The sequence below is a fragment of the Piliocolobus tephrosceles genome, chromosome 4, assembly GCF_002776525.5.
Source record: "Piliocolobus tephrosceles isolate RC106 chromosome 4, ASM277652v3, whole genome shotgun sequence".
NCBI classification, from domain to species: Eukaryota; Metazoa; Chordata; class Mammalia; order Primates; family Cercopithecidae; genus Piliocolobus; species Piliocolobus tephrosceles.
The window spans coordinates 167,450,537-167,475,859 of record NC_045437.1 but is presented as its reverse complement, the minus strand read 5'-3'; the positions used below and the strand labels follow the sequence as shown (position 1 = coordinate 167,475,859).

The window sequence follows — 25,323 nt, the reverse complement described above, 5'->3', positions numbered from 1 at the left end:
GATAAACAAGGTCACCACAGATAGTGAAAAGAGGCAACATGAGGGACTGTGGTAGTTTTTAGAAGCTGGGGAGGGAAGGAGGTCTTAGGGCATCAAGGAATGTTAGAAAGCCCCAGCCATGAGAAAACTAGCAAAGAGTGTTGATGGCAGAGGAACTAGTAATTGCAAAGTGCATAAGCCAGAAATGAGCTTAGCAAGTATGAGGAAGAAGAAACCATGTTGCTGCAGCATGGTGATCAAAATGAGGAGCAGTAGGAGATGAAGGCAGAGAGATAATCAGGGTCAGACTCCTTGGGGAGTTCAGATTTTATGCTTAGTGCGGTGAAGAGCAATGCCAGCAGGATTCCAATTTTTCTAAAATCTTATGACCTGGAAAGAAGCCTCAGCATGTAGAATCATAACTCCCCCTAAGAGAAGGGACTTTCAAAATCAGCTCGTCTGTGAGAAAGAGCAAGTGAGCAAGTACAAATAATAAACAAATGGGCAAAATGCTGACAACTGATGAATGTGGATAAAAGGTCTACAGCTATTTTTTGTACTGTTTTCGTTTTTGCGACTATTGTGTACGTTTATTTACAAGTGAAAAATGTAAGAGTTATACACAAATAAAAAGTTTTCTAAAAGGCAAAAAATAGATAGTCCAAAGCCAATCAGATCTTTGAAGGTAATCCTCCTTATCCCAACCATAGGGTCCTCTAGCCTGTACTTCGTCAATTTAGCAACAAGGAGTGCACAATCTCACGAGGCAGCCCATCCATAGAGGTTCATGCTTTTACTGGCCAAAGTCAGTGTCCCTTGAATTTCCACTCATTGATCCTGGTTCTTCCTTTGGAACCACAGAAAAGGACAGTCCCTCCTGGACAAGAGTGTCACTAGGTGTGTGGAGACAGCAGCCACTCTTGGGCCTGTCTTCTCCAGGTGAACATTTCCTTCCGCAGTTCTGAGTGTGTGCTGCTCATTCTTTTCATTCTCTGGGGATACAGTGCAGTTATCCTCTTAAAGTGGAGCTCCCAGAACCAAACCAGAGGTTCCTCCACATGTGGTCTGCTCGGAAACCTGTCAGCCCCACAGAACACTCCCTAGGTTTCCCACATACCTTTTCTGTTTTCCCAAGTAGGGCTGTCCATTCTGCCTGCTTCCTGAGTGTCCTCAGAGAAGCTGGAGTGTAAAATGAGCCCTGTTTGTGGCCTTTGGAAGCACCTCTGTGAGACACGCAGCCTGGGGCTCACCTTGCTTCATCCCTGCGGCCCTAGTGGTGGGCTCCAAGAATGAAAATGGCAATGTTGTCAGAGGCCTGGAAGTCATGTCCTCGCACCTTCCACTGGCCACCAACACCCACAAATCCACCTTAGGAATGCCCTTTCTTTAGCTAGAAGCTTTGATTCCTATTGAAGTCTATGTTTTCCCCTAACAGGAATAATATTTTAAACTATTCTCTATCAGTTACTCTGCACTAGGACTATTTCAAATTTTTGTGAGAAAAGTGGTTTAGAAAGAAAGGAAGTGCAAGGGAATTGGAGATGCCACAAGGTGGGAAGGAAGCAAAAAACTAGGAGTGGGAAGCCTGAGAATGAACTGCCTGTGCATGGAGATACACAGGTGTTATTGAGGTTTCTGAGTTGTTTCATAAGCCAGCAGTGTACCAGGCATTGTGCCAGGCCTCTGTAAGCAGCATATTTATCCTCAGAATAATTATCAGAGGGAGAAGCATTACTGTGCCTATTTTATTGATGAGGAAACTGAGGCTTGTGAGGGTAAATAATGTGCACAAAGTTCTAGAGCTAGTAAGTGGGTGTGAAACTTGCTCTACAGTCTCCATACCCCCTGTGGGTAAGCTGACTCAATTGAGGAGTAATTTATTCCAGAGAACCATGTGTAGCAACTAGTTTGGGGCAAGGATTAGCAGCAAAGGAAATTATGTGTAAAAAAAATAAAAAAAGCGTTGCACCTAAAAAAGGAAGTTATTCGTGAAACTTTTGCATGCATTCTCTGCTTAACATCTGCTACTCAGGTGGGAAAAGAGGCACAAGGCAGTGAATGTTAATTCTTCTCTATGGTTTTCTCCAAATGAGGACAAAAAATACATTATGGTGACATATGTTGTTCAAATCAAAACATATTCAGTTTCATTGATTTAGAGTTTTTAAAAATTAATTGGACATTCGAATACACATTTGTTTCAATTCATAGTGCTTTAAATGTGATTCTTTCAAAATCTGTATCTGCTAAACTCATTGTATAATTTTCTTATGAAAGAAGGCAGATAAATATTAATGCTGCTTCACATCTGAAAACTTAAATGTGCTGAGGTTAGAAAATTCAGTTATATAACAGTAATAAATGACCCTGTAATGTGTCTGAATGGATTCTGAAAAAATGTTATACCTAAATAATATAAAGTGTTACTTGTATGACAATGAGTAAAGGAAATAGTACTTTTTAAACTTGGTGTCTGGCATTAAAGTCATGTAGGTTATACATTTAAAAGCATTGCATTTGCTATATTTTTGCACCCTGTGTATGCAAATTTTGTGACAAACCCTAAACCTATAAAGATAAAATATGTGATGTTTTAAGATTAAAGGGATTTAAGCCAGCACCTAAAATAATAAGTTGACATGAAATTTGTCCTGTAGATGCTGTTATGACATAGTTGGTGATGCTAAATATATAAACCTCCTGTTTTCAATATTTATTAAGGTTTAATGCTAAAAGCTTGAAAGTGAAGGCTGGTTTGGCAGTTTCAATTGAAAAGCTTGCTGATTAATCCATTTCAAAGGATGTAATGTAAACTGGACTCCAAAGAGCGGGGAAACACATTTTCTAATATCTCAGTCAAGAAAATGAACACTTCATCCTGATGCAGCAAGGAACCTAACATTGATAACAAAGAATTGTTTCTTTAACTAGAGTAAAAATTTACAAATGATAAGACATCTAGATGAGATTTTTTATCAAGTAAAACAATTACTTTTATTGTTTAACAAAACATAATTATAAAAATGATATAATCCATTATTTGTAAAGAACTTAACTTTTCCACCAAAACAAAATTACTGCACTTCTTTCAAGTATTTTTCCCCCAGAGGCATATTTGTACATATCGTTGTCATCACAATATGAGAACAATTTTTGTACTTTTTCTGTTGCTCCAGAATGTGCATAGGCCATCATTTTGAATGGACCACAGAACTTACCCATGAAAGATGAGCTGCCCCTTCTGTGGAAAGGGAGAGATCATCTCTACCTTTAACCCCTTTAACGTATTAACACTTCATTTATGTTTCTGAGAGGAAGGACATAGGTCAATGTTCATAAAGATGGGGGCAGGGGGTGAGAGAAAAGTTAAAATAAAATTCTGGTGGTATTGAAAATAATAAAAGGGGCTGGGTATGGTGGCTCATACCTGTAATCCCAGCACTTTGGGAGACCGAGGCAGGCAGATCATTTGAGGTCAGGAGTTCAAGACCAGCCTGGCCAACATGGTAAAACCCTGTCTCCACTAAAAATACAAAAATTAGCTGGGTGGTAGTGGCACACCCCCGTAATCCCAGGTACCTCAGAGGCTGAGGCAGGAAAATCGCTTGAGCCTGGGAGGTGGAGGTTGCGGTGAGCCAAGGTTGTGCCACTGTGCTGCAGCCTGGGTGACAGCAAGACTCTGTCTCAAAAAACAAAAACAGGAAAAAAAAAAAAAAAGAAAGAAAATGATAAAAAGGGCTGAAGGTAGTAGAGCTTAAACACATCGCATCTTTGCCCCTTTTTCTCTTGACTGATACATTTCTTTTCTTTGCTTAACCATAAATGTTAGGTGGCACAACAAACTGATTCTCTACGAGTTTCACAGCAGTGGAATTAAGGAAGTTAGGAATAAGACAGTATTTGAAGGAAAGAAAGCTTAAGGGTAGAAACTCACAGTCTTCTCTCCTGTGTTTTGGTTTATTTTTACTGGACTCTAAGAAACATATCTTCCACTCCCCAAACTGGTAAGTAAAGAAACTGCCTGTTGGTAGAAATGAGTTAAAGGAAATCTGCAGTAAGAAAGGATGAAAAATGGGAAGTCTAGAGAGAGGCATCCTTTAGGCAGTGAGGAAAAGAACTGAAGCATAGGGACAAGGAAAAATGTATACGCAGCCAAGTGCCTTTGACTTTGTCTGGCTTTGCAGTGACTTCCTTCTCACAAGTCCCCATCGTGTCACAGGAATAGCAGTTTCCCCATCCCATCTTCCCATACTTTTTAAAGGCAAAAGTATGAGTGTGTGTTGAGAGACATTTCTAGTTTGGTAGCTCTGTCATAGCATCTCTGACAGCACCCCAGTTCTTCCTGAAAGCATAGCCTTTGCTTTTGTCTCGCAATATTAAATGGGCTCTATCTTCCCATTTCAGATCACCCCTTTTTATCCACTTGCCTCCTTTGCTCTGACTCTTCCCTCAAAAAAAAAAAAAAGTCATAAAGTAAACTCAAGTAATAGAAACAAAATCCTAGAATCTCATAGTTGAAGGGTCCTCTTGCATAAGTCCTGATGCTTCTGTGGCATTTGCTTGTTCAAATGGCCCTTGCATCTCACTGTATGATCCAGGACCCACCCCAGCACCATTAGCGGCAGCATCACCCAGGAGGTTGTGAGAAATGCAGGCTCTCAGACTTGCCCCAGATTCCTGCATCTGAATTTGCATTTTAACAAGCTCAATCCCCAGGGTATTCATTTATGTACATTCAAGTTTGAGAAGCACTGACCTGGGTCACCTAGATACCAGTCCATTGTTTTTAGTGAGGCACAGTGATCCTTTCAAAAATGCAAGTCTTATCATGCCACTCCCTGCTCAAAACCAGGCAATGGTTTCCCAGGATGGTTCTCAAGATATGCAGTGGGAAACTCTCTCATGTGGCCTTCAAGGCCCAGAGTGATCTTCTGTTGGACCAGCAGGCTTCCTTGCATGTCTCCTGCCTGCCAGTCACATCAAGGAGCCTCCTTCACTTCTTCAAATGAGCAGTGTTCCTTCACATGGGATGTTATTCCTTTTCTTCCTCCACCTCCAAGGTCACCTTCTTAGGGCCCCTTTACTTGACTTTCTGGACCAGCACTGTCCAATAGAAATATAATGTGATGGACATAGAGTGTGGAATAATAGACATTGGAAATTCAGAAGGGTGAGAGAGGGGTGCAGGGTGAGAAATTACTTAATAGGTGCAATGTTCGTTATTCGAGTGATGGTTACACTCAAAGCCCAAACTTCACCACTGTGCAATAGATCCACATAACAAAACTGTACTTGTACCCCTTAAATGTATACAAATAAAAAGCCTGAGGAAACAACAACAAAGAAATGTAATGTGAGCCACATGCCACATATGTAACTTAAAATTTTTCTAATAGCTACATTAAAAAGTATAAGCAGATAGGTCGATTTTATAATATACTTTATTTAATCCAACAAGTGAAAACTATTATCATTTTGACAAGTGCCACTAGTCATATTTTAAGTGTTTGATAACCACAGGTTTCTAGTGGCTCCTAAACTGTACATCCCACCAACTCCTATTATTTCCTAGCTCCCTATACTTTTCCTACTCTATACATATCTGTATACTAATGTGATGTTGGTTTAATATCAGCACACTAAAAACTCATTCGGGTGATTTTGTTCATGATGGTGTCTCCAGTGCCTGAGTGCTGCTGCTGACCATATACCTGAGGTATAGGATGGACAGAGGAATGTGTGAAGACGTGAAAGGAATCCTCTGGGTTTGTATCATGGTTGAAGTATGAGACAGCTGATATTTTGCTTCTCTTTGTTTGGTTTGACACCCTGATTCTTCAGTTATCTCCTCTTTCATCTGCACTATTAATCTCTTTGTCTCCATGAGGCCATTATCCTCCTCATACAAACATTCTCTACCTTCCATCTTAAAAAACAAACAAACCACCTCTAGAAGCTCCCATCCTATTTGCTCCTCCTTGCCAACCCTCCATTTATAGCCAACCTGCTTTAAAAAGTCATGGGGAACTCCCTCCCCTGTCCCCAACTTTCTATTTACTTTAAACATCCCTAGTATGATTTCCATCTCTCTAGGGAAGGTGATGGCTTCCATGCTGTCAAATGCACTGACACTTTGCTATTCTCATCTTTCTTGACCTGTCAGCATTAGCTGAGACAATTGGCCCCTCCTTTCTGGAAACAGTCTCCTCTCTTGGCTTTGTGAGACCACCTCTCTCCTCATTTTTCTCCTAACACTCTAACACCCTCTTAGTCTTCCTTTGCAACTCCTCCTCCCTCTAAATTTGACCTTTCAATAGTCAAGTGGGACTAAATATTTAATAGGACCCTCCCTCTGCTCTCTCAGCCTCTCAGTTGGTCTCTCATGCATGCTTACAGCTTCGAATACCATCTACATGCTGCTGGGAATCCTCTCCACACTCCAGCCTCCTATTTAATGGCCCACTCAGTGTCTACATTAGAAGTCTCATGGAATTCTAAAGAGAAATTTTTGAATTCCCCTGCCTGAAGTGTTGCTCCTCAGACTCCCTCCTCAGTGAACTGCACTCTGCTGACTGAAACATCTCATCAGGTGCTGAAGCCAGATTTTCTTGCTTTCCCTGATGTCCCGTATCAATTCATCACCAGGTCTTGAGTCTCTGCGCTCAAAGTATATCCCCATGCTGTAAACTAAATGTTTGTGTCCCTCCAGAATTTGCATGTTGAAACCTAACTCTCAAGATGATGGTACTTGGAGGTGGGATCTTTGCAGAAGTGATTAGTCAAGAGGATGGAGCCCTCATAAATGGAATTAGTGTCTTACCAAAGCAGCTACTGAGAGCTCCCTCTCCCCGTTCTGGACTCTGAAGACACCCACTTCTCTGTAAAACCCCTCAGAAATACCCATTTCAGTTAAAATAATAAACAAACTCTTTGTTGTGGCCAATAAAACCCCCAAATGGGGGTTATCAGGGGTCCCTGATAACCTCCCCCAGCTTCAACTTTGCTTCCTTTGACTCTGACCCACTCTGATCTAGCAAAAACAGCTACAGAACCTGCCAGATTCTCTCTGCTTTAGACACTTGCCGATGTGCTTCCTTCTACCTACTCAGATCTTCGTAAAATTATCTTTTATATTATCTCCCAGTTTCTCACATAATTGGCTTCTTCTCATCCTCCAGGTCTTAGCTTAAATGTCACCTCCTTGTTGAGGTTCTCATCTGTTTTCTATTCCAGTCCCCTCCTTATTTCTTCAAAGCAGTTTGCATTTAGTAATTTTTTTTATTTATCTGTGTACTTGCATCATTGTCTGAGCAGGATTATGTCTATTTCATTCACCCCTGCACCCCTAGAGACATGTGCACAGAAGACATTCAATATATATTTGTTGGATGAATGAACCGTATAAGAGTACTATAGCATTCTGCCAATTACGAGTTGCTTTAGCACTCTGACTATGCTCTGTATTCCTGCTTTTCTTGCTTACTAAATTAAAAAAAAAGAAAAGAAAAGAAAAAAAGATCACCACCCTTAGCCAGTTGAAGGAATTAGCAGCTGTAAGAACAGATTCTCAGTGATAAAATGACTCTAAATTTAGGCTAATGCTGCTAAAAATAAAGAGGAAGGAAACCCTTCCACTCAACTGTTTTCAAGAAAGGTTGGGGGATTTTTTTGTTTTTTTGTAGACAGGGTCTCACTCTTTGACCCCAGCTGAAGTGAATTGGTACAATCATAGCCCACCACCAGCCTCCAACTCCTGGACTCGAGCAGTCCTCCTGCCTCAGCTTCCCTTGTAGATGAAACTACAGGAGCAAGCCACCATGCCTGGCTAATTTTTTAATTCTTTATAGAAATGAGGATCTCACTGCTACTCAGGCTGGTCTCCAATTTCTGGCTTTAGGCAGTCTTTCTACCTCAACCTCCCAAAGTACTGAAATTACAGGTCTGAGCCAGTGCGCCCAGCCAAGAAAAGTCATTAAAAATTATTTTTCCTATTTTTTGTTTTTTGTTTGTTTGTTTGTTTTTTGAGACAGAGTCTTGCTCTGTTGCCCAGGCTGGAGTGGAGTACAGTGGCACAATCTCGGCTCACTGAAACCTCCATCTCCCAAGTTCAAGCGATTCTCCTGCCTCAGCCTCCTGAGTAGCTGGGATTATAGGCATGCACCACCATATCTGGCTAATTTTTATATTTTTAATAGAAACGGGATTTCACCATTTGGCCAGGCTGATCGTGAACTCCTGACCTCAAGTGATCTGCCCACCTTAGCCTCCCAAAGTGCTAGGATTACCGGCATGAGCCACCTTGCCAGGCCATAAATTATTTTTCTAACTTTGCTCCCACACAGAAGGTTCCTAGTAAATGGTTACCAAAATTTAGACAGACAACACAGTGTTGGATTTAGGTTAGAGTGAATCTGAAATGAGTATGACTACTGATTTCTGGGATTCCATTGCATATATGTGACCCAAATAGAGAAAAATGTGAATTGTATCTTTAGGGAATAATTTAATTTCAATAAGGCAGTCCTCCAGTGTTACGGAAAGAGAGTTAGAGTCAGAGAACCTTGGTCCTAGTTGAGAAGTCAGCATGCTATGTCATTTTCCACATTACACTTAAAATTCTCTGAGTTCTCATTTATTTCCAAGTAAGAATACATAAGAACTGTCTATCCATCCTCCAGAGTTGTGGGAATCTAATGAAATCATACACTTGCCTTATACTCAGAAGCATAAAAAGGCTTACATGAATGTATCGGCAATTTTAAAGTATTAAGTGGAGGGCATTTTAGGAAAATTCCAAATGAGAAATATTGCTTTGTGGAATTCTTAAAATATATTTAAATCTTTTTTTCACTCTTGTTAGTAATATTTGTGAAGTGTATGGTGACCTGCACCTGAAGATGGAGGTGCAGCAGCTCTGCCATTCATTAATGCCGGCGAGCCACTGTCCATTCTTCCTCCCACTTTGTTTGCCACTGTACCTGCCTGTTCTCTCTCCAGTCTTGTAGCTGAGGGTTCAGGCCATGGTAGGAGCTTGCAGGGGCAGACCCACAGACCTGCCAAGAGCAACAGTAGGCTGCAGGCCAGCACTGGATCTTCCATTTCTCCTCCCCTTAAAGTGTGTCCTTCTTAAAATAAGACTAGTTTTCACAGACTCACCACTTTGTTTCTTGTGGAAAATAGAATGCATTTAACTTTTAGCAAAAATAAAACAAGAAGGGAACACTTTTATACCCTAAAGACACACCCCATTTTCTTTGTCGTCTTGGTGTCTAAAGCTAATTTTCTAATGTGGACACATAGTCCATATTTAGAAGTAAAATCAGCAGACATTTTGGGAGTTGTCAACTGAAAATGGAGAGAAGAGGGTAGAAATTTTTCAACCTGTGCTGTCAGCCTCCTATTCTCTCCTACCAAGGAGCAGTAACTCAGAGTCCTTTGTCCTTGACGGTAGATCAACCCTGTAAAACATCGCCACCTTCAGTTAAAATGTGTGTGTGCTGCACGGCCAGAAGCCACACTGAGCCTGCTCACAGCTCTGCCCTGTTCCAGAGCATCTCCAATGGTGAGCCTTTCACTGTCCCTTGACATGTATCTCTCCCTACATTTCCTCAAGAGAGAGAGGGAAAGAAGGAAAGGAAACCTGGTAAACGGGCCTGGAATGAACACAAAACTTAATCCACTCACGAGGTTTTGCTAGTGTCAAAGTGAAGGTCAGCATACTTTATAGATGGCACAATAATGCAAAGACCATGTAACTTTCTTCACCCCACCAATTGCTGTTCTATGGAAACTGTACTTTCGAAGCCCAAAGGTTTAAAGTTGTCAAAATATTGAGTTTGATTTCGTGATGGAATCTCTTTGGTGAAGTATCTTTTCTATCCAGGGTAGTAGGGCTTGAGTATTTCAATGAGTTGTCACAAAACAAAAGAATGGGTGAAAATAGGGTGCAAAATTATGTGAGCTGGAAATAATAAAACATGAATCAGACACATTCAACGACAGCTGCTTGATATCAGTAGCCACTTAAAGACAGAAAGTTTAGAACCCAAATCAGTGACGCTTTCCCCACAGTGTTTTAATGCCCTAATGCGTATAGATCGTTGGCTGGCATTTCTATAATCAACAAGCCTTCTGTCCTCCTTTCTCAGCCTCACATTACCCTTACTAGAGGGTCTGTAGCATGAATGAAAAGGATGAGCAAGCAGCCCGAAGGGAATATCCCAGAAACACTCATTCCTCACACACCCTTTTGCTCTTCCCAACACAGCGCCCCATCACAGTTCTCCAAATCCAGACTTGACTCAGCCTTAACTTTGATCAGGTTAAGAGATCAGGTCTGATCTCTCAGGGCAACACAGAAGAGCACCCAGCAAGTCGTCCTCACTCAGACACTGTGCCTTCTTCCTCCTGTCAGAACATGGGATAAGCCACCTGTCATCACTTCTTACAGAACCTGAGGTGTCTGCAGTAAGTGGGTGCAGTACAGACTTCAGCTTACATTGGGCTAAACAACCTCCTGACTCTAGCATTAATACTCCCAATCGTTCATAATGCCCCTCCTTTTGCTGTGAAAATGGAAGGAAATGGAATGTTGAAGAACTTCAAAAGTATGTTCTGGAAGGCGCCTAGGTTTCCAGTAGCTATGGATGTGAGGTATATTGTTGTGTATACTTGAAGGCAATTATAGCTAAATCTGACCACTTTGTTCCTCATGGAAAATAAAATCCATTTAACTTTTAATGAAAAAGAGTAGGGGAACACTACTTTGTCCTGAATCATACCCCTTTTCTTTCTCTTCTTGTGTCTCAAGCTAAATTTCTAATATGGACACGTAGCTTTCTATTTAGAAGTAAAATAAATAGGCATTTTGGGAGCCAGCATTGACGTTTGGTCTTGAAAATTGAATCCACTGTTGCAACAGCAAACTGTCCATTATCTTCCTAAGAAAATACTAATTTATCAGTCTTAGGAGCCAAACAGTTGCTCTGTGTCAGCAATCAGCATAGCCTCATAATTATAAATTTGTGAGGATCTGGTGAAAGACATAGATCCAGAGAAATTATAGTGTTTCATAGTGAGTCATTCAGAATAAAGAGCTCTATTATTTGTAGACATTCCATACAGTCATAGAAATTTAGAGGTGGATCAGGTTTTAGCAATCTTATAGTCTAACCCCATCATTTTACAGATGAGGAAACTGAGGAATGTTTTGTAGGAAATAGATGCAAGTGGTTTAATATGCAGCACATCTTGTCTAAACATTTTCAAGAGCTTACTAACACTGTCTTTGAAATATTTGGCACAATTGGTGTGCCCAAAATGTGGCAAGGTGACTTCATTGTGTCAGAACTCATTTATTTACTATACTTTTCATCTTTGGTTTTGGCAGCTTCTTTCTCTCCCTCCTCCTTCTTTCCTTCCCTCCTTTCTTCCTTCGGTTCTTCCTTTCTCCCTTCCCCCTTCCTCCTTCCCTGGCCATCTCCCCTTTTATTCATTCATCCATTCATTGAAAGCTTAAGTCATTGGTCCCCAGTATCTTCAAGGCACCCTACTAGACAAAGGGCTGGTTATAAACACAAGTTGGTTCTCAGGCTATCTTTGCCCTTGAGGGGTTCTCAGGAGGGAAGATTAAACAGGTGTATGAGTGAATAGTTGTAACAGAATTTCCAAAACCCCCAACCCTAGGTATGTGCAGATATTATCAGGGCACGGGGAATCGAGGAGCAATTATTCCCTAGGAGAGCCACAGGAACTGCACGAAGGAAATAACCCCTGAGTGGAATCTTGTGAGATGAGCCTCAGTCTCAGGCAGAGAAGACAGCCAAGAGCATTATAGGAAAGTAAGAATAAGCTTAAACGCAGGGAGAGTATGGTATATCCAGAAAGGATGAATTTAGCAGTGGAGCTGCAAGGAAAAATTAGTGATTTGGGAATCATGAGTGCTGAGATGATAAGGTAAATTAGAAAACGAATACAAGAGTTGCTACATACCATGCTAAAGAATTTAGCTATTATCCTGGAAGCCAAGGTTTCACAAACCTAGTAATTTAAGTATCATTTCCACAACATGCCTTATATCCCAAGTCTACCTCTGTTATTTTTGCTTTACCTGTATTGCATCTGTACTATGTTTATTTAATATATTTTTCTAAAACACCTGACTTTCAGACATACTTGTTTTTAAAAGAAACTTCATGTCACTATGGTTGTAAATAGAAAGCCATGGTCACTTGCAATAAATTCAAGGTCATCATTAAAATGAATGTGATAAATTGAACATGAAACATTCCTTTAATTATTTGCTTATGAACATCTCTGAGCCTGAAGCCTGCGGTCTCATTTTTCAAATAGGGAATTGTAAGTTTTGGAAAGGAGTTAAATTCGTTCTAGCCCCACAATGAGTCTCCTTAAATTAATTAATAAGAAGAAAGAGAATTTGGAAGGCCAATAGCATTCTCACTCTGTAAATCAGGGGTATTACCATAGTTCCTGTGCGCCTCTTAGGTATCGCAGGGATATGCACCCACATTTGGGGAAATATTGTTTAGTGCAGGGCTACCTGAAATATTTGAGTGGATTTTGGGTGACAAAGTCAGACTTACTGAAGAAGGATCACTCAGGACTGAAAAAAGAGAACAGGGGAAGCCAGGAAAAACTTACAGAGACTGTGGGAGAGGATCCCAGTGTGGTCCAGTCGGTTTAGTGATGATGAAGAAGAGGGCCCAGATTTCAGAGGGATTGAGGATAAGGACACAGCAGGACTTGGTGCCTGAGTGACGAAGGGCAGGGGTCAAGGAAAGAGAAGAGTCAAGGATGCCTTGGAGATAGAGTGCTTGGAAGACTGCATAAGTGTTCTTGTCATCATGTAGGCCACGATCACAAGGAATATGTTTTGGGAAGGGGAGTAGCATCTGGATGTATTGGGGGAAAAGGGGAAAGGGAGGGAGTGGGAAAGGGTGGAGAGAGATGAGGCACTTGGATCAGAACAGGCCACCTATCAGGAATCCTTGCACATTCTAAGACTGCATTACATGTTTGTTCAATCAATAGATGGGTGTGGACAGTCAGCAGGCAAATACTTTGCTAAAGCTCAGTGGTATTCCAAGTGTCAGCTAGATCTGAAGAGATAATTGTGGCCTATACATCAGCAGCAAATACATGTCTGTTTACTTACTGACCATTTTAGAAAATCTGTGGTGTAATCAGATAGACAGGTTTAAGGCTTATTAGGCATGTTTACTTCTGTAAGATGTTAAAATTGAGCCCATTCAACCAAAAAGTCGTTATGAGTCTACTTATGTAAAGCAATTTTCGGGTTCTTTAAGGGATAGAGAGATAAATTAGACACAGACTCTGCTGTCATGGAGCTTGTACAAATCTAAAATGGATAAAATTTGGGGAGATTTAAATTTTGCTAACATGTAAAGAATTTATTCATAATTTCCAAAAAGCAAAATTAGCCTCAAAATTGTTCTAATAACAAAATAAGTCTAAACCTTGTTTCCATGTATGATAAGAAATTTATTATTGCATTGCAATGAAATAAAAGTATGAGTGAAATTTTTGATAAATTTAAATAATTGCAAGTGAAAATCTTACTAGTCATTAATAGCCCCTCTTCTGTGTTGTTCTTAAAGTACATGATTACACAGCTTAGCAGCGATAAAGGAATTGAATTTTGTCTTTTGTATATAGCACAAAGTTGCCCTTCTTTCCATCCAGGTATATGATATAGCAATAAATTGGACCCTTTTAATGAAACCTGTGAAATAATCCATTTTTCATTACTGGGATGTCTTTTCTTGGCAATCAAAACATAGACTAGAAAACACAGATCTCACTCACAGCCTCAGAAAGAGTCATAGGTTTGAAGAAGGAGAGGGACAACAAACCAAAATGTTGGCACTCCTTCTTCAGTTTCTAGATCCTTCTGTGAAAAGATATGTTTTCGTAAGACCCAGACAGAATTCATTTCCATAGAGCATTTTTAATGGCTCCTGTCAGAACAAAACAGCTGGGAAACATATGGTATCCATTTCCCTGTATCACTTGGAAAAAATTTCACATGTAAATAAAGCCAACATAAAAGAGTAGCCCTTTGAACCTATGACCTTATATAACACATAAATATATTGGTACAATGCACTCGTTGTATTGACCTACTAAGTTATGTGGCTTTAAAATTTTTTATTACATTCTGAGATGCACATTTTCTAGAGGTTCTAAAGAAATCAAGGTAATTGGCAAAATATTACCAAATATACTCAATAATAAGAGTGTATCTCAGAAATGTCTATGAGTGTATATATACATTTTTTCCCATTTTACTTAAAGCCTTGCAGAAAGTTGATGAATAAAATTAAAGGCATATTTGCATCTTATAAACTCTATGTCCACTATCTCTGCTGTTTTAATTAAGTAAGTAACCATGTGTTCTTGAAGAGAGAAAGGCTTGGCAGAAATTTCTGGCAGACATTAATTTTTCATGGCTTTATATTTTTAGAGAGAAAAGGTCACATAAAAGATAGAAAACTTTCAAATTTATAAGAGACCAACTGGAATTAGTCTTTGCCTTTGCATATTTACATTTCATAAATAACTTTAGCAAATTGAGCTCTTACTGGTGATTATCACTCCACTGAGTTTATTAACAGGATTTTGTCCCCTGTGAAATTAAACTGTAAATCCCTCAGAAGGATGCACTTTGTACATTTTAGAAGATTTAATGTGTTGTGCAAAGTGAGATTCAAATTCACATACTAGCATTTGTTAATTGTCTGATCTATGCCAAGCACTGTGTACAACTAAGAACTAGAGCCAACAAAAGGGAAAAAAAGCAGCAGCCTAAGACCATCTAGATACCTTCCTTCCCTTCTGGAACATTCTCTTCTACATTACTTTTTGGAGAGAATCCAGCCCTCCTTCCACAACTCATAGTATTCTCTTCTTAGATTCTAAAAAGTCAGAGCCAGAAAGGTCTGAGAAGTGGACTGGACAGTGCAGACCCTTGGAAACCTCATGCAAAATTGTGGTCAGTTTCAGGGAAAGAACTCACAGATAGTTATATAGCATTCAGGTTCAGAGCACTCACTCTCATCCCCTTAGCTTGATTCAAGAACTTCTCTGAATCCTTTTAGAACATATCCCAGCAGGAAGAAGAATGACCAGTAGCTTAAATTTAGGGAACTTTAATAATGTATGTTCCACTTTCACCCTAAGAGTCAGTCATAGCCAAGGGCTATTGCAGAAGTTACAGATGTGAATATACACCCATCTCATGTTCTTTTTTCCTTTGGTTGTTCCCAGTAGCAAAGAACACACACATTCACATGCTTCTCACTTGTTGTTTCAGAAGAGAAGAGGTAAATGGAAGGTCCCTAGCTGTAGAGCATGCCCCCTGAAATCTCATCCTTTGATGGGGGATGATAGGAACTACGTGGCAGGGAACTAGGAACCCATAAATCAGTGACCTGCAAGTTTCCAAGGGTACTGGGTCATCTTTTATCTAGCAGGGCAGTGGCACGGGAGGAAGCAGTATAATCATGGCTGAGGAGACTGTTGTTGCTCCATCTGTTTGCCCCAACAGAAGGCACCAGGCAGCCTCTCATAACTCGGAGAGATGGTTCTTATCTTTCACCTCCAGGTGTGTCTGGCTGTTTCACTTTCTACTCTATCACAACCAGACACTTACTCAAATGCAAACCAACACACAATCTTTATCCAAACTTTGTACAGAAATTAGAAAAAATAACCAGTCTGCCTAACCCATCTTCTTTTCAGAACTTTCTTATCCTGTTTGTTTCCAGCCCTCTCAACAATGGAGGGCAGTATTGAATCTTAAAGAACATGTTCTGTAGTGAAGTGTTAGTGCATTCCGTCACTGTGTCATATGTCACAAAGCACCATGAAATGCTGCAGCATGATAGTTGACCAGGTACTTTGACCAAGGTGGGGTTAACTCAACTATGTCTTGTCTCCCACAGTCCTTTCAGCTCCTGAGCACTGCATTCCTTCCTATTCTTTCCCTAATCCACTTAATGGCACACCTACGAAGTCACTCAGCAGATCATAGTTTGCATTTGCTCAATATTAAATAATATACCACTTCTTACATGGGACTTCTTATGCATTAGGGGTGTATGTGGACATGCACACTAATGTGTGTGTGTGTGTGCATACAGCATACATCCCTTTTCTCCCTAAATTAGTTTGGAAGTTTGTTTTTGTTTTGTTTTGAGATGCAGTCTCACTCTGTTGCCCAGGCTGGAGTGCAGTGGCACGATCTAGACTCACTGCAAGCTCTGTAGTTTGGAAGTTTATTTAACACTGAAGATCTTATTCTCTAATCTTGTTTTTCAGAGTGGTGACAAATATATAAATGTTGCCAGGGAGGTAGATCTATCCAGGGAATAAACCTAAATACCTATCTGGGGTTGGTTCCTTAGCTGTTTACCATTACCATTATTATTATTTTAATTAATTTTGAGTCAGTATGTTCTAACTTCCTTTGATTATTCATTGTTTTCCAATGGTAAGTATGATTTTTTTTTTTGTTCTATCGATATGCACTCTCTGTAAGTCATCCTCATGCACAGAGCCTTAATTTGGACATAACGTGAATGAACCACGTCTACCTGCATAGCCAAGATGTGTTCAGCATTCCAAATTAATAGCTTCCTATTTTAATTTTTTAAAAACAGTTTCTAGCTCTAGCTGGAATTGTGGCATCTCAACTCTTATTACAAACACGCAAAAGCCCACAGGAATCGCTGATGTGTACAGTAAGTTCCGCCCAGTGAAACGGGTTTCGCCACTGAAACATCAGCCAGAGACTCTGGAGAACAATGAAAGTGATGACCAAAAGAACCAGAAAGTGGTTGAGTACCAGAAAGGGGGTGAGTCTGACCTGGGCCCCCAGCCTGAGGAGCTCAGCCCTGGAGATGGAGTGGGTGGCCCACCAGGTAAGAGCTCTGAGCCCAGCACATCGCTGGGCGAACTGGAGCACTACGACCTCGACATGGATGAGATTCTGGATGTGCCTTATATTAAATCCAGTCAGCAGCTTGCCTCTTTTACCAAGGTGACTTCAGAAAAAAGAATTTTGGGCTTATGCACAACCATCAATGGCCTTTCTGGCAAAGCCTGCTCTACAGGAAGTTCTGAGAGCTCATCATCCAATATGGCACCATTTTGTGTTCTTTCTCCTGTGAAAAGCCCTCACTTGAGAAAAGCATCAGCTGTCATCCGCGACCAGCACAAGCTGGCCACTGAAGAAACCGAGATCTCACCTCCTCTGGTTAAATGTGGCTCTGCATATGAGCCTGAAAACCAGAGTAAAGACTTCCTAAACAAGACATTTAGTGATCCTCATGGTCGAAAAGTTGAGAAGACAACACCAGACTGCCAGCTCAGGGCCTTCCACCTGCAATCCTCAGCAGCAGAATCCAAACCAGAAGAGCAGGTCAGTGGCCTGAACTGGACCAGCTCCCAAGGCCCAGAAGAAAGGAGTGAGTATCTGAAAAAAGTAAAAAGCATCTTGAACATTGTTAAAGAAGGACAGATCTCTCTCCTGGTAAGTATAATCTAGTTCGGTATACATGTCGATAGACTGGAGATTCCTTTTTTATCAGCTGCATTCGTTAGTAACAGAACGATGCTGCATTTGTTTTGGTTCTTACTTAATCTTTACTTGTGGCTTTAGTTGGGAGATGTGACCTTTTGAGTTTTAAAATAAGAAGTTATGAGGTTAATATAGGGAAAACAAATGGCTCGAGAGTGAGTGTTATTTCATTTTAACTTTGCATGAATTCAACTGAAAAGAAGACTCAATCTCAAACAAAGAGAGCCCGGCACTTTCTTTAACTTGAATCTTAATGTCTTTCTTTTTGCTTTTCAAACGGTTCCCAATGCTCTCATGCAGTTATTTGTGGGGATGTCAATTCTTGGCTGATGGTGGACCTGCCGGATATGTAAACAGAGGGTCTTCTGTTTTGTCCTGATCATTATTCAGAAGAGTTGGACAAGGTTGTTTGAAAAGCATTTGTAGATAGAAGCTTACCCAAGAGCTTCATTGCCCTCTGACCCAGGTGGAGTTTTTACTTACTTCCAGCTCTGCATGTCTAGGGAGCATGAAGCTTTTCCAAAGACTCTAGAAACAGAGTAACATGATGTAAGAAAAGTCTGTTCTGTTTAGGCTCAGAGAGAGCTAAACTTAAATAGCACTCCATCTGCCTACATTGTTCTTTTCTGGCTTCCAGACTTGGATCAAACAGTAGCAAGCGTGGGCTCATACTATGATGCTAATTAAAGTCTCATTCAGGAAAATCATCACATCTTGGCAATGTGATTCTACTTACTGTAAAGCCATGCATACTTAAGTACAATATACTTGCTCTATTATCATAAATACTATTGTGATAGGGTGATATAATTGAATAATTTTATGAAATAAAGTAGTAGTAGTATTTTCTCCTGAAAATGTCTTTTCCATTTTCCTGGCTCTTCCCGCTAATTCTCTTTGGTTCATTCCTTTCTTTTGTCCTTCTCATGTTTTCATGTTTCCCAAATGCTAACAACACCTCTCAGTTCACCCAAAAATCTCTATCAACTAGTTCATAGTCAAGGGACAAAACTTCACTAGAGATGAGAAAACCAAAGCCATGTAGCCTCCAGATACCAGCAGTCATCAGGTAGTTTGCCAAAGCCAGTTCTCTACAATCCAAGGCAAAATAAGCAGGTAGAAACAAATAGCTCATTCATTCAACAAACCTAAAACAGGAAATAAAACCCAGCCCCAACCCTCAAGGACTTCACAGTCAAGTAGGGGAGACAGACAAGGAACCTGACAATTATTGTAAATGTCATTATAGTTGTTTAGAAAGCCAACTTGAAGCCTCCACACCTCATTGGCCCTAGCCCTGTTGCCATGTCTCGTATGAAGATCTGTCTCTTGAGAACTCATGTTCTAAAGCATATTGTAACAAAGAATAATAGCAAGATACTCTGATTTATTAGATCCCCAAGGCTGCCACCAGAACTTCTATAAGCTCATTTCTTCTTTCTAGTGCCCAGAGAAAAACGCCCACAGGGTCTTGCTCTGATTTATTGACTTGGGTTTTCTAATCTTACTCTTTATACAGCCACACCTAGCTGCAGACAATCTAGACAAAATTCACGATGAAAATGGAAACAATCTATTACATATTGCGGCATCACAGGGACATGCAGAGTGTCTACAGCACCTCACTTCTTTGATGGGAGAAGACTGCCTCAATGAACGCAACACTGAGAAGTTGACTCCAGCAGGCCTGGCCATTAAGGTGACTGGTTGGGGGCTGGAACCTCCACAGCTAGAAATCAGATTTCTATTTTTTTTAAGATTCCTTGTGAGCTAAAGTGTTGGATGGCAGAGAAGAGAGTGATTTGTCAAGCAAAGAGCAAATGAATATACTGCATTTAAGAGAGTAATCATTTCAGTCACTGCTTTGAGATTTTGAGACTAAATTCCCAGTTTTGTCAATCTGCTACTAAAGAGAAAGGAAAATGATATGTTGTGGTTCTAAGAACTTTTATTATTCATAGGGATTGCAATTTAGCTTTTTAACCACACCTGGACCTACCAGAGACACTCATTTCTTCTTAATATGAGAATAATGAGCAAGACAAATGTGAGGAAGGTGTATTTTTAAGGATGCTAGCACTCGGGAGTATTTCAGATCACAAAGTGGGCTCTTAACGGATCACATCTGAAGTTTAAGTGTCTTCAGTATCAAGAATTTTTTAGAGTATCAGTGCCGAGTTTGAGTTTAGCTCTTGCAGAGCACAGTGTGCTGTCAAAAACTACACAAATTAATGTTGACTGGGATAGAGTTAAAACCTAGAAACTGTGAGACAAGAAAACATGGACTTTTATAGCACTGCAGCAAGTGCCTCTGCAAAATATAGTACATCACTAGAAGATTAGCTATTCAACTAAAATTACCTAAAAGATCTTTGGCAAATAAATTTAGAATCCAATCATATTTATTAAAAAGCCAGAAGTGACATTCAGGGAAATATAGTACATCTTGTACTTTTGCATATGTATTTTGTTTTACATAATAGTTGTGTCTTCTAAAAGCTGAATAATCACAATTTTTATAAATGAAGTTATATTGAAATTGATGAGGGGAATTTGTTAGAGAAACCTACATGTCACTAAAGAACATTACATTTAAAAAAAAAAAAACAACTGCAATTCTACCTGAATATATGTTTTATGCAAACCTGATTTTTCTGTATTTTTAATTTGATGATTCAGCAAACTTTTATACATTAAAAAATAATTTCCATTTGATTTAATTTTGCTCAGTTAAGCAAAGTAATTAATAAGGTATACTTCAAATCTAGTATAGAAAATAATTTTTAAACAAAATAAATCTATGACCCTTGTGGGTATCATTTTCCTTTGGTTGTAAATGATAAGATGTCGAATTAAGAACTAAACTGCAGGCAGCTATCATTAAGAACGACAGAACTAAACTACAGGCAGCTATCGTGAAGACAGGTAAGTTAAATGTAAAGTCAAGATTTAATATAGTTGAGCTTGACAAAGTGTACCAAGTTTACCAGGTACTGTGTTTGGTGGCTAGCAATACAAATTTGTGTAAGTCGTGGTCCCTACTTTTAAGGCGCTAATAGCTAGTGGAGAAGACCGCTAAGTTATCAGTAACACAAGTACAGGATGGCAAATTTGGGACATAGTCCTGTGACAGAGTCCTGTAGACATCAGTGAGTATGTGTCAGTGATGAATAAAATATTCTTGCAGTGCCAATGAGTGTTAAGATTTGCTTTCCTGTTTTAGTGTTTATAAAATACAGTTCTCATTAGTCTTCCTAATGGTAGATTATTTATATAGGTAGATGACAAGAATTTTTTTAAATTTATATGCCCTAGGGCTTGTTTTGATAGATTAAAAATCTCTGAGTAGAAGGTACATAAGAAAGTTAGTGGTCATTACGCCAGTCTTCAGCATAAACACCTTCTATGATATCCATATTAAGTGTTAATTCATTCTTATATTCCTACTGTCAACGTAAGATCGCCATCATACAATCAGTGTGCAAACTTAAAGAGCAGTTTTGTTTTTCCTTTTAATGAAAAAGATTTCAAACCCATAAGACTCAAAAACTTTTACAAGTTTGAGATCTCAGGCTTTTCATACTTTACTTCCAGTCAATGATTTGAATGTTCTATTCCTTTATTCTAGAATTTACAAAAGCAGTAAATACAAATATTTTATAACAATTGCTTCCCTCTTTAGAAATCTGTCCTGACACATATTTTGTCTCAGTCCATTCAGTGTATTTTGATGAACATTGATGACATTGAGAGAATCCTAAAGAGTCATCATTTTGTTTTAGGACCTTGTTTTGAACACCAGTAACCAACTAGTGGTGTTTCACCTCATTAAGCACGGTTTTGAGGGCTCCATTTGTACCAACAAAGTTGGTACAAATAACAGAAGCTGCTAAGATAATATGACTTGGCTGACAGGAAGCAGAGTCAGGGATAAGGTATCAAATAGAAAGATTACCTGAGAACAGGGGCTTTGAAGTCATATCAGGGCTTAAAGAACATCTCCCTCACTATTAAACTCCTGGAATGGAACATAATAAATTCTGCCAGTTACATGCGGAATTCATTGACTACTTCTGGGATACCCAAAAGTAGATACTGTGGGAGTTCAGGGTATTATTGAGTTTTCTTTAGAAATGATTAAGTAAAGTAATTGGAAATAAATATTTCTAAAAGGTGAGAGCAGTCTGTTTTCTAAAACAGGACAGAAGAAGAAATTATTTTAAGACTTAAACAGTCTGGGAATGAAATAATCTCAGTTCCCTTTTCACTTCTCATTCAGTCCTTTTGATTAAGCCAAAAAGCCAAGTGTCCATCTGGGAGTAACATGACTTCAAACACATAACCTTACTGATACCCATACTGATCAGTATGGTTGCTATTCCTTTCTTCATTTAGAGGAATGAAGCACATTGTATTGGTGTGTTAGTAGTTTTTTGTTTTTAATCCTGGTAGGAAACATTTGGCATGCTTCAACTGTGAAATTTAAGGAAAGTGTGTAATTAATGGATTATATATAAAAGGATGGTTGAGGGTAAGGGAGTTCGTAAAGGAAAGTGCAGTACCATGGGGTCTTTATTTAGCAACCAGGACACGGTTACCTCCCCAAAACTGGGAAAGGGAAAGAGGGCTGAGTACAAAGGACTAGCTTACTTTTGAGCTTTTTAAAGGACTCAGTTGGCCAACGGCAACCCCACAGAGAAGGCCTCAGATGCACTCTCCTGATCTGCCACTGCTCTCCATCAGCCAGATCCAGCCAGAGGGTCAGGGAGCCAACTCATACAGACCAATCTTCCAGGGCAAATACCTCAAGAGAATAGAATCTGCATGTGAATAGTTGGGAGTTCTATTATCCAAATGGAATAAAATGAAGAATGAGCAGATTACCTCATTGTCCTCCTTTTAGAATAGATTTTTACCCTTGAACAGTTAAATGATAGAATTCTAAAATAAAGAGAAAGTAATCCTATTCTACTAATTTAAATGTTACCCTTCGTGAAGCCTCCCCTGGCTCCCTGCCAACCATACCTCTTTTCTCCTGGGCTAAAATCCCACAAGCTGCGAACTAGGAAGGCAGTTGAATGTTTCATTTGTCTGACAGAGTTATTGTGAGATCTAAGAGAGCATTCTAATAGAAGGTAACAAGTATTTTCTGCTTAGTAAGTTTACATGCTTTATCTCATTCTATCTTCATGGTAACTCTATGAGGTAGTTACTATTATTCCTGGTATTTCACTGTTTCACAGTTAAGAAAATTGAGTATCAGAGAGGTAAAGTAATTTGTCCATGGTCTTGTAACTAAGTGGCAGATTAAGATTTAAATCCATATCACAATCTGGGTTTTAATCACTAGGAGATATATATCTGGGTTTATATATCATACTGCTCTATAAGTGGTAGGGAATTTTCTACAGATATGTATGGACTATATTGTAGCTCTTTACATGACTTGATTGCTTTTTGAGAGAGGTTTAAGTTTCTCAAAATTATGAGAAATTTTTAAAAAATTGTGAGGGTAAAAAATCCTCATAAACGACTATAAGAAAATCCTACTCTTTTTTTCTGCCTACTTTTACTTGACCCTAAAGGTCAAGAGGGTTGATTTCCTTAAAAATGTAAAAGTTGAGGATATTTTACTTTCTGTATCCATAGTTATATTATTTGTATATAATAAAAGATAATTTCCCTTTTTAAAATTGTTTAGTATTTTACTAATTAAGATATTTACCACATCCCTTAATGAAATTTTTAATTTCAAATATGAGTTTACTGATTTTTCATTAACAAATATGATTATTTGGGGATTGGAAAACAGTTGTGCATCTTATGAAGCTTAATCGAAGAATACTGATTAACTGACCATACCATGTGTTGGTTTAGTTTTGAAACAACTAGAATGCTCATATGTTGCTGGTGGTGATGTCAAGTGGGCAATCACTTTAGAAACTAGTTTGATGGCTTTTTAGTAAGTCAAATATACAGCTACCATACAACTCAGAAATTCCATTATTTACCCAGGAGAAATAAGAGCATGTATTCACAAAAAAATATTCATAGCAACTTTATTAATAATATCCCGTAAGTCAAAACAATCCACATGTCTATCAATAAGTTATTGGATAAATAAATTGTGGTATAATTCTACAATGAAATGCTTCTCAGCAAGAGAAAAGGAATAAATTACTGATACAAGCAGTAGCTTGAATGAGTCCCAAAGGCCTGCTATGTAAAAGAAGCCAGACACAAGAGTACATACACTAATCTATTGTGACAGAAATCTTATCAGTGGTTGTCTGGGACGAAGGTGAGGAGGGTGAGAACCAAAGAGTACTAGAACACTTCTAGGGGTAATGGAAATGTTCTTTGTCTTGATTGAAGTTGTAGTTACAAGAGTATACATATTTGTCAAAATACATCAAACTGTATACTTTAAAAGATTATATTTTATAGTATACAAATATACCTTACTAAAGTGGATTTAAAATAACTGATTACAATTATGAAAATGAACTTAAATAAAAATTCTGCAATTGATTTCGAGCCAAATCCACAGATCAGGAATATAATAAGTGATATCTTTATATCATAAATAAATTAAGCCAGATATAAATGCTAAAATTTATATGATTTCTTTCCTTGGTAAAATTACCATCTTCAATGTGTTTTTCAAACCTGAATTACCTTGAATTTCCATCTCTCTTTCTTTTTTAAAACCTAGAATGGTCAATTGGAGTGCGTACGCTGGATGGTGAGTGAAACAGAAGCCATCGCAGAACTGAGTTGTTCTAAGGATTTTCCAAGCCTTATTCATTACGCAGGTTGCTATGGCCAGGTATGAAGGAGTTTTTTTAAATATCTTCCCTTTGTGTACCATATAATCTGCCTACTTTTTTATTATTAGTCCATCAAAATCCAAACATAAGAAATCATAGAAAATGTATCCAAAGGTATATAACCAATGATATTTGTTGCTGTTTTCTTTTTAATGAAAAAATAGTTTACAACAGCCTAAATAAATATTCCATGACAGATGGTGGATAATGAAGCTGCAGCCATTGATGACATTTTATGGGAAAATGTTCATTATATAGTACTAAACAAATAGGTATGATACAAAACTGGTCCTATAATTTAGCACCAACTTTAAATTTTGGAGATAAAGAGAAATAGAAAATAATACTAAAAAGAAATATATCACAACATGTTTATAGTAGTTATCACTCAGAGGAGAAGTACAAGTGGCTTCGATTTTCTATTTTTTTAAATTTTTCAGTATTTTCCAAATTTTTTACAATAAACACATTTAACATTTATCAAAAGGAACAATGATACATTTCTTGAACCCAAAGTTTAAAGGAAAATCTTTATAAGATATTAATCAAGGCAGTCTCACTCAACGATGAATAAGCACACTAACTAGATGGCTCTCCGTTGCCATCAATTTTCGCATTAGGAAATCCCAACATTAATTCGTGTACACAGATCACAATCCAGTGTTTGCAGTTAAAAAGAAAAATTACTACCTCCCTTTGGAGAATGTGACTGTGAATTATCTTTTTTAAAAATTGGAAGCACAAAATACCAATCTCAGTCTTAAAAATAATAGTACTGTGTTAAATAGATTTAATTGTATTTGTGGCAAAGAAAATTGCTTCTCATGCATTTAACTGTATTCCCTTTGGCTTCATAAACTTTCCCAGTAGAAGTAAACTGCGGCATTGTCAACA

General features: G+C 38.7%; 1 protein-coding gene across 2 annotated transcripts in view; it reads left to right on the top strand.

The window, feature by feature from the left end:
- Positions 1 to 25,323, top strand: part of SNCAIP (synuclein alpha interacting protein) — a 75,592-nt gene that overhangs the window by 18,778 nt on the left and 31,491 nt on the right. The window contains exons 5-7 of one of the 2 annotated variants that reach the window (XM_031935497.1): positions 16,680 to 17,551; positions 19,119 to 19,298; positions 24,315 to 24,428. In XM_031935497.1, coding sequence (XP_031791357.1) covers positions 16,680 to 17,551; positions 19,119 to 19,298; positions 24,315 to 24,428 — 1,166 coding nt within the window. The remainder of the gene's footprint in view (positions 1 to 16,679; positions 17,552 to 19,118; positions 19,299 to 24,314; positions 24,429 to 25,323) is intronic. The other variant, XM_023197240.1, reaches the window with a different exon arrangement.